This window comes from Syzygium oleosum, unplaced genomic scaffold, assembly GCF_021117445.2.
Source record: "Syzygium oleosum isolate NSW1041296 unplaced genomic scaffold, Sole_v2.1 Sole_v2.06, whole genome shotgun sequence".
NCBI classification, from domain to species: domain Eukaryota; kingdom Viridiplantae; phylum Streptophyta; class Magnoliopsida; order Myrtales; family Myrtaceae; genus Syzygium; species Syzygium oleosum.
In genome coordinates this window covers 10,342,487-10,352,262 of record NW_026607490.1, presented here as the reverse complement: position 1 = coordinate 10,352,262, position 9,776 = coordinate 10,342,487, and the positions used below count along the sequence as shown (strand labels likewise).

The 9,776-nt window shown below is 40.6% G+C and overlaps 1 protein-coding gene across 1 annotated transcript; it reads right to left on the bottom strand.

Moving 5' to 3' along the window:
• Positions 1 to 4,689: 4,689 nt before the first annotated feature.
• Positions 4,690 to 7,611, bottom strand: LOC115694377 (GDSL esterase/lipase At5g33370-like). The gene is made up of 5 exons (XM_030621505.2): positions 7,254 to 7,611; positions 7,030 to 7,157; positions 6,372 to 6,614; positions 5,443 to 5,695; positions 4,690 to 5,115 (listed from the first exon to the last, which is right to left on the bottom strand). Exons 1-5 carry the CDS (start codon positions 7,519 to 7,521, stop codon positions 4,880 to 4,882), a joined length of 1,128 nt encoding a protein of 375 aa, XP_030477365.1. The 5' UTR covers positions 7,522 to 7,611; the 3' UTR covers positions 4,690 to 4,879.
• Between the last annotated feature and the right edge of the window lie 2,165 nt (positions 7,612 to 9,776).

Here is a 9,776-nt window from a genome sequence, read left to right as displayed (position 1 = left end):
TTATCAGTGATGCAGTAAATTCAAAAAGGTGGAAACATTTTTGCTTTCGAAGGAGTAAACCACAAATTTCTCATCTGATGTTTGCGGATGATCTCCTGTTAAGGGCAGAGGTTTCGAGAAATCAAATGGATGTCATCCCGGAATGTTTCGGCGATTTTTGCAGTAGATCGGGACAAATTGTGAGCAAGGCTAAAACTAAAATTTTCTATTCAAAGAATATTTCTCTGGGGTTGAAACGTAATTTGAGCAAGATTTCTAGTTTTGGTGTATGTGTGAAGCTAGGAAAATATCTGGGAGTGCCTTGATTCATGGAAAAAACTTCTTCGAGGCATTTTCAATATGTATTGGCGAGGACGAATAAAAGGCTTAGTGGATGGAAATCTAAAAGCTTGTCAATGGTGGGTCGAACTAGTTTATCCCAGTCTGCAGTTGTCTATCCCTATCTATCACATGCAATGCACTAAAGTTCCAACTCAAGTTTGTCGAGAGATTGAAAAGAATTGTCGTGCTTTCATATGGGGAGACACAAGCGATAAACGTCGAATTCACCTCCTGAATTGGGAGTCCATCTGCAAGCCTAAGAAATGTGGTGTTCTTGGTTTTAGATCTCTTGAACTGACTAATGAAGGATTTATGATGAAGCTAGCGTGGGGCCTCAAAACTCAACCTAATAATCTCAAGGCACAAGTTTTGATTGCCAAATATTGTTCGCAGAGAACTGATTTTCATGCTAAACCTAGTGACTCAACATTATTGAAGGCAATTGTGAACATTTGGCTGGCCTTACAAGAAAGAGTTTTATGGAGTTTGGGAAATGGCAAACATGCTGGACAGATAAATGGACATCATGTATGGAGCTGCTTTATAATATTGTTAATACCCACCTATCTTCTTTTGAGATTGACAGAAACGTTTGCGATTATGTGCTAAATGGAAATTGGAATTTTCGGATATTTTAGCATTAGAGCTATCAAACCTCATTCAGCCTATAATGAGACGATACTCTTTTGTGGGAAGGTATTGGAAGCGGGTTTTTCTCTGTTAAGTCAACATGCGAGGTAATCAATGGGGCAGACAATCAAGAATTTGAAAGTATATGGTCCACAATTTGGAAGTGAAAGGGACCTCAACGCATTAGAACTTTCCTCTAGCTAGCCACTCATAAGCGAATGTTGTTGACAAATGAATTGAAGACATGTCGCAACTTGGGAGGAAATCCATATAACATGAGATGCGAGTCTCATGTGGAAACAACTTTACATGTTCCAAGGGATTGTCCAATTGTCCGTAGAATATGGCCTGAGTTTGTCCCACAACAATATTTGGGAGAATTCTTCTCAATGAAATTGTCGCAATGGTTGAATTCAAATCTCACTGGTAAGGGGCGATCGAATTTTCATCGTGATTAGAGTATAATTTTTGGAGTAGGTGTGCGGCTTTTTTGGCAATGGAGAAACAACTCACTTTTTCAGAACAACTTTGTTTTCTCTTTGAATCCGGTAAAAGTAATTCGGTCATACACAAAGGAAATCATTAAAGTTTCGTATGTGAATAATTCAACGTAAGTGGATCATGCATTTCTCTGATTTTGCTCTTATGGGATCATCCACCTTCCAGGTGGATTAAACTGGATATTGATAGAGCCTTTAAAGGCAACCTAGGATTTGTTGGTGCATGGGGTTGTTGACACCTAAAATTTGTAAAGTCATTTAGGATTTAAGTGCATAGAAAATTAGGGGTTTATTTTTAACCCCTAAACAAAAATATTTTCATTAAATTATATGGCACATAGATATTAGACGCATTTACATTAATAGAATTTAGTGAAACATATTTTTCTTTTTATTTTATTAAAAAAATCATTATAAAAATTAAAAAAGATAAAAAGAAAAGAGAGATGAGACAAAAAGAGGAGCTTTTCCCCATGGCTCTCCCTCTGGACACACTTACAAAAAAAGAAGAAAAGCGGGAAAGGACACAGAAGAAAGGGCTCGGCGTGTTTTCATGAAGAAAAAAAGTAAAGATGACCAGAAGAGACAAAATAGGAAAAAGCTCTTCTTCTTCCTCTCGGTCAACACGCGTCCAGAACAGGTTAAAAGAAAAGGGAGAGTGAGCTCGAGAGAGCTGAAGGAGGGAAGAACAGAGAGCCAAAAAAGAAGAAGAGAGAACGAGAGGAGAGAGGGGAAGAGAGTTCGAGGAGTGTCAGAGAGACCAGTGCCTCATCCGTTCGCCGGAGATCCGCCGGAGCCCCCGTCGAACCTTCAGCCGTCACGCCTTGCGCCGGTTCGCCGTGAACCAGGGGACGTCTTTTTTGTGGAACCGAGGGTGAGAAACCGAGAGAGAGTTTGGGAGTGAATCGGAAAAGGGATAGCTTTCCGCGTTCGCTCGCCGTCCGTCTGAGTTGTCGTCGGCCCCCGTCGAGTCTCCGGCAGCCGTGCTTCATCCCGGTCAACCCCGAAACAGGTGGGTTCTCTTCATCTTCCCCTGTTTTGAGTCCCCCGTCCCCTGCCTTTCGGGTGCCGGGCACACCGAGTCTATTCGGTGACCGCCCAGCCCCCACCAAAGGAGGATAATGCTTGTTATACGCTTAAAGAAGTGTTCTTAAACGTTGTATGTCGAAGAGAACCCATGAATCGTGTCAAAATCAGCCCAGAAAATCCATCTCTCAGTCGCCTCCCATGAATTTGTTAAAACGTCTCAAAGAAGACCTTCAAGCTTCAGACGTCGGATTTGTATGTGCCATTATTCAGCATTCTATTGCAAACCGTGACCACTTTGTTGCAAAATGTGATTGTGCAAAGCCCCACACAGCACGTTTGAGCCATATATCACCTTGAATCTTGGCCTAAAGTTTTCGTTTGAACTCGCATACCACTCGTTTGATAAAATGCCTGAGTGAAGGCCGAAACTAAAAAAAACCATGAAATCAGTGCATAGAATCTTCGATATATGTTTTGTTCGTTTGAGATTGATGTTTGGTCACTGACTCCTTGATTTCGTGTAATTTTATGGCATGTTAACTCCGGTACGAGTCGGCCATGTGTGCATACCGTACCCACCGGAAAGCTCTTCGTCGCCAGATCGATGCCCGCGGTTAGAGGCCGTTGCAGTCAGTTTCCCATCTTAGTTTTGTGTGTTTATGTATGCGTAGATTTAGAGCTTTAGATCTATTTGAGATTCGGAGAAAAAGGGGTAAGTCGACACCAACGTTCGGTCGCTTGCGTCATTTTTCATAGCTGGAGTTAGTTTATCGTTCGGTGGAGGCGGCAGCCAGCGGTGAGAGTGTGGGTCCAATGGCGGCCGTTGGCATTGGCGACGCGTGCCGACAGTCGGAGGTGAAGAGGTGGTCACGGCGTGGTCTCGACTGGATGCGTGGGGGAGGCCTCGGTGAAGAACAGTATGAAGAAGAGGATATTCTGGGTAGAAGGCACGAAGGGGGGAGGAAGACCAGAAAAGACAAAAATGGAATAAAGAGGAACTAAAAAGAAATAATAGATAAAAAAGGGAAAAAGAAAAGAGAAAAAAAAATCAGAAAAGAAATAGAAAACAAGGATACCGGGCAGGTCAGAGAAAGTCGGGTCAGGTGTCGGGCGGATCGGGTCAGGCGACCCGGTCCGGAATTTTTTATTTTATTAACAAAAATTTAAAATTTAAAAAAATTCGAAAATGTTTAAAAGTCCAAAAAAATTAAAAAGTCCGAAAAACATTTAAAAACATTAAAAAATTCAAAATATTAAAAAATTAAAAAAATTAACAAATAAAAAAATAATTTTAAAAAATCAGAAAAATTCCAAAAATCCGGAAAATAAAAAAAATATTGTTTGGGCTTTGGAATTGGTTTTTCTTGGCATTTTGTGTGATTAGAGTCATGTTTGATTGCACGTTGCTTAATTTACACATTTTGAATTGCGCGTTTAATTTAACCTTGCATGTGGTTGATTAAGCACGTTCGGTTCGCGTATTGATTGTTGCTTCCCTTACCTCGGTTAGGGATGGAATTTCAAAACTCCCAATTGCTGCATGAATACGTTAGGTGGTGTTTGAACAAGGTTAGGTACCGAAAGGGTACTAGCTGATTAATTAATGTAATCAAGTCCCCGAACCCATTGAATCTCTGGTTTGCAGAAGTGAAGCATTTTTCCCGTGCTGTACTTGGGTGTTTAGTCGACCTACCAAAAACTGATTAGTGGCGACTCCTAGATGAAATTGATTCGCGTGTTAATAACTTAAACCTAAGTCGCGAATTGGTATGAATTTGGGAGAGCTCGAGCTAGGTTTAACTTAGTAATTCATTAGCCAAACCCCTTAGGTAAAGAGGCCGATTCGGGGAGGTCGCGACAGGGGTTTATTTAGAAACGAAGGGGATGACTAGATTGATGATTTTGCCGCATTCGTAGGAATATGGTCGTCGACACAAGCAAAACTTTGGGCTTTGTGGTTGGGACTCAACTTCACAAAGTTCAAACTAATTTAAGTTCCTTCCTTGGAAACCAATGCAAGATTAACCCGAAATCAAGCCTCCAAATTTATTCTCGAGTCGACCCAATTCATTCATTCCATAATCAAAATCGTCCGTCGACTTTGCCCCGTGATCCATTTGATCAATATCGACGACTGATTTGACAAGCAAATACAACAAGCTAATTTACAAAAAAAAAAAAAAGGATTAAAACTCGAAGTTCCCCTGTCTGAGGACATATAACCAACAGTTCATACATAGAGATTGAGAACACTTTGTGAGGACCCATTCATCAATCGTGGGAATTGCACAAGTCCTCCTCGAAAACTTCAGACAGACCATAAGACAAAGCTTTGTATCAAGAAAACGATTAAAACCAAAACAAAAGCCTCTCAGACAACTTTGAATTGATTAATTTCTTCAGACCAGATGAGAATCAAGGGCCAGGATGGTGCTGAGGTTCATGGGGTACATGTACTTGGTGGACCCCTTCATGATGGATTGGACGATGAATCCGTTCGCCTTCTGTGACGGGTGAAATGGATCCCAGAATGCATACTGGTCTCGATTAGGGCACAAGTTCGATGCCGCGGTGCATAGCCCGATCCCATTGTAAGGCCCTTGGCCACAGCATGCCACTTTTGATGTCACAAACCCTGCACCAATATAATATCATGAATGATCACGTATATATGAATTATGAAGAGTGGAAGGAGTGACTTCGACTCCAGTACTTGGAAAGTTTATCGTTATATATGTTCAATAATGCCTTCCCTCCCTATCAGAAGTTCTTTTCTCCTTATAATTAACAGCTTCGATAGACTTAGACAAACTACTGACTCCAAGAACATGTGCAAGATACTCGTCGTGATCTAATTGCGATCGATTCAGGTAAGCTGTTGTGATTAATGTGAAACATATGACATATCGATATGGAGGTATGTATGCATTTGGCATATTAGCTTGCATATGATTAAGATTACCATAAGCCTGAGGGTCGTTGATGAAGTCACGATGCATGAGGTCAGTGTTGGCGGCTATGAACACGTTAGAGCCGTACTCCCGGTTGAGCCCTTTGAGCATTTGGACAAGCTGAGGGTTGAAGAGCGAAGCGGCCTGCTGGAGCTCCGGCGCGCACTGCCCGTTGCTGCCCCGCATTGCCAACTCCGCCGGGACACACCCAAGTGGCCCTGTCCCCGTCACTAGCACCCTCCTCGCCCCGAGCTCATGTAGCTTCTGCAATACCATAATTGCAATTAAAAAATTAACTTTAATTGATAAACAATAATGTGAAGGGTTATGTTCTTCTTTATATTTTTATGTCTATTTTTGGTAATAAGAATTTGTATGGTACAAGATTTTCTCGGCTAGGTGTGTTGAAGGGTCACGGGTCATTGGATCAAATGTCAGATTCAATGCATACATTTTGGCTTTTTTTATTTTATTTTGCATGCTGGACAGAGTCTTTTATGTAATTAGAGAATTATAGCTTTTGATTTTTTTTGTTGAACAAATTAGATAGTCGTTAGACATGTCTTTTGTTATGTGGGACCAAGGGTCTTGAAGATATAAGCAAAACGCAGTGCACGGACTCATCACTGTCATTTCTACAATCAAACCCACCCTTTTGTCGACGAGAACAGGAGAGACACTGTGAAAACTGAATTGCCAAGTGATCTGACTAAGCTCAATTAGATGTTTAGATAAGTTAATTAATCCCTATTTAGGTCCCCCCACTTTGTAATATAATACTCGAGTAAAATTTCTCTGACATTGATCCAAAAAAAGGCACGGAGAAAGCTATGGCTGAACTTGAAAGTTAAATGACAAAAAAGGTTAGATGATGCGACGTTGCATGAAAAGAGACTTGAACAAAATCCAAAGGAAGCCAAAAGGGGTCGAATTCGATTACCTCGAGGAGTTTCCGGTACTCAGTGATGAGGTACTTGACGTAGTCGGGTATCGCAAATTGGCGTGACCGGGCCGAGAAAGGCACCAGGAAGTAGTTGTTCACGAAGTCGTTCCCTCCGACGGTGATGAGCACAAGCGCTTGGTTCACCAGCAGTTGAGTTCTCTGAGCTCCTACCAGAGCACTCACTTTCTGCTGGTATTCCTCAAAGTACTGCAATTGCCTGTACATCCTTATAATGTTTATCTGCCAAAAAAAATACACACTTTTTTTCTTCACAAGCCATTTATATATGAATAGATCGATAGAGGAAAGAGATATGAGTGAAAAAAATTACTTGCCGCGTCTGCCCTAGAGGAAAATGGCTCGCTACACCTACCACAAATGAATGATAACATCTGATATACATTACATGTATCGTACATATATCTAGCTCATAATCACGAAATTTTAGGACGTGTTAAATAACGTTACTAGCAGCAAGTATACAACATCCGCACCGGGGTCTTTACTTTTCAAACGCAAGCGTCGACGAGTAGGCTAAGTATTACTCTTCATTTGTTGACTTAATAGAGTTGACTAAGAGCTCTTATGTCATATGCTGATTCATTGTTCATAAATATTATCCATTCTAGAGGTAGCTAGAACAGATGATGCTTACGAATTGTACTCCAGTGTCATTGAGAATTCCAATTCCAGCAGAAGCAAAATTAGCGCCTACTAGTAACTTCTCTCCTGTGAGCTCGGGACTCAGGTACGGCAATGTCGACACCGAACCTAATTCCTGACCTGAGTAATTCACATTTTAGCTGATAAATCGGACCTCATTTGCATCATAATGAAACTGAAAATGTGCACTGAAACATGTGAAAATGGAAAACCTACTGATGAAGTCCGGAATATTGAACCCATTAGAGAACCGGCCGGTGGGCTGGCCACTGGGGTAATCAATTCCGTAGGGGGGGGAGTCTGCACGGGCAGTGGTCGCCAAGTAGTTGTTGTTGCCATTGTCGACGAGTGAGTCGCCAAATACGAAGAACGCTCGAGCTGCCTCCGCAAACGGGCATAGGAAAGTTCCCATCATCGCATTGACAAAACCAATCACGACGAGGACGGTCACTGGAGATGAATGCAGAAAGCTAGCCATGATCATGGAGAGAGAGAGAGAGAGAGAGCAAGACCAATGAGTTCTGAGTTTTCTGTTTAAGTGAAACACTCACTTGGCTACGTGACTGCAATAATAAAACAGCCTTTATATAGTTATAAGTTCCTGTCCGGTTGTAATAAGGAAAAAGGTTGGTTCTCTGGTATGAGTAGTTGCATGCGGCGCCAACAGTGACCACTTCTTCTTTTGTGTCCTGAAAAAATAAAGTAAAAATAGAAGCAGTTGGCTAATTCATTTATGCATCTCAAGATCCATCCTTTAAATTTCCCAAAGGCAGCTGGCTAATTCATTTTCTTTCGGCAATGCTTGCGTCACTATCCTATTTCTCTAGGTTGCACGAGTATGAAATGAGCTGAGATGACGGGATTTATTGCGCAATTTATCATCTAGGGTTGGCATGGTCATGCATGTAAAGGTATGTCCGACATGTGCCGGCACGCGTTAACATCAGTATACCAAAACCTTTAAATGGGTCATGCGTCGGCCAGTGCTATAGCCCTAGCAACAATCTTTGCTCTCGGTTGATTTAGTGTGAAGCAGCTGGATCGGTGTCAAATGTCTCAAACTGTATCTCAAATCTCACCTACACAAGAAATCATGCACAATCATATGATACAATGAAAGCAAATATTATATATCTACATAAATCATACTCTCTCTCTCCATGAACTTTTGTATCTTTACTTGCCCCACATAATTAAAGTCGTGTTATTATTCAAAAAGAATATTTATCAACATAAAACTGAGAGGTTTATTTTTCTTTTTTTTTTTGGAGGGGGGCTTCAAAAAGAATGAGAGGTTTACATAAGGAAATCAATTAATCAAGGGAAGGCAACTCAATGAATATGGGGGACTAGGGTTTTTGTGCAGGTTCACCTACTTCTTAGTGATTAGGAAACCACGAACAGCAACATCATATTCCCATTTTAAGCGTCTCTCAAAGTTAATTTGTAGTACTACTTGTTGTCTAACTTTTTTTTTTATAATGATATGAGTAGTCCTGCACTTTTTTTACATGTTCGATATCGCTGTTAAATCGAAACTCGACCCCCACCCCCAACAAATCGAAATTCAGCTGCCACCAGCAGTAAATCGAAACTCAATCACCACCACTACAAGCACCGTCAACCCAATAGCCACCACCATGCATGCTTCTCTCTTGCTCCAAGATCGATCTCCATCAATGGACGTTGCCTCCTACGTTGAGGTGCACGATCTCACATTTGAGGTTGCTCATCTCGGATTTGAGGTCATAAGACTCAGACTTGCGACCTAGATACGAAGCTCGAGCGCCTCCGCAGATAAGTTTACGAATCCACAAGGTCTTTAGGGTATTGAAAAGAGAGATTTAATGGTAATTCGTTCGAACCCAACATGGAATGGAAGAAAATTAAGAGGTGCTTGCATTGTTAAGGTGAGTCAAACTATTCTTGTCATATTAATTACAAACTAGGATCAAATTTAAGAGTGGCACCAACTCCTCTTACAATTCCTTACAACACAAAATATGTTTTACAGGTGGATATTGCTGCATTTGCTGCATTCATGAAGATCACTTATATCATTGCCATGAATTGAAAACAGGTCATGGATCCCGGTTGGAAAACACAGTCCCAGTTTCTATTATTGGATCTAAAAAGCATCAGGTTGCAATTTCTTCGAGCAAAATACACACTTGACTTTCAGGGTCTCCCATGGCATTAAGTGTCACCAGCTACTGTGGGAATAATTGCCAGCTAAACTGTTGACTATAGGAAAAAAAAAACTGTTGACTATTGGTTAAGTAATGAACAAATTCACTCTTTGTTTTGTGTTATACACTTAGAATATTGTGTTAATCAGAAGTCATTTTTGTGGTGGATATTATAGAAGTTCTTTCGAAAAAGTTTTACGGAGATAAATTTCGTGTTTATCATTTCTTGATAAGGTTAATATCATGAAAAACCCCAAACTTTTACACCAGTGATAATTTTACCAAAAACTAATTTTTTTACCACAAAAAATCCTAAACTGGTACACCTTTGACAAATTTATCCTTAATTTATTTCCGTTAATTTTTACTGTCAAATTGCTTTGTTAAATGACATGCAGTAGTTGACTAATGTGCCAATTTTATGTTTTACCCTCCATTTGTCGTAGTTGTACCAATTTTTGATTTTTTTGTATTAATATAATTTAACGGAAACTAACGGAGGGTAAATTTGTCACAAATGTATCAGTTTGGGGTTTTTAGTGGTCAAAAA

Bases quoted from the DNA above. Each gene is read 5' to 3' on its own strand.
- LOC115694377 (XM_030621505.2), bottom strand. From the start codon at position 7,521: ATGATCATGGCTAGCTTTCTGCATTCATCTCCAGTGACCGTCCTCGTC. The intron at 7,158-7,253 runs GTAGGTTTTCCA...TGAATTACTCAG, and splicing joins CAATATTCCGGACTTCATCA to GTCAGGAATTAGGTTCGGTG. The intron at 5,696-6,371 runs GTAATCGAATTC...ATGGTATTGCAG, and splicing joins AGTACCGGAAACTCCTCGAG to AAGCTACATGAGCTCGGGGC.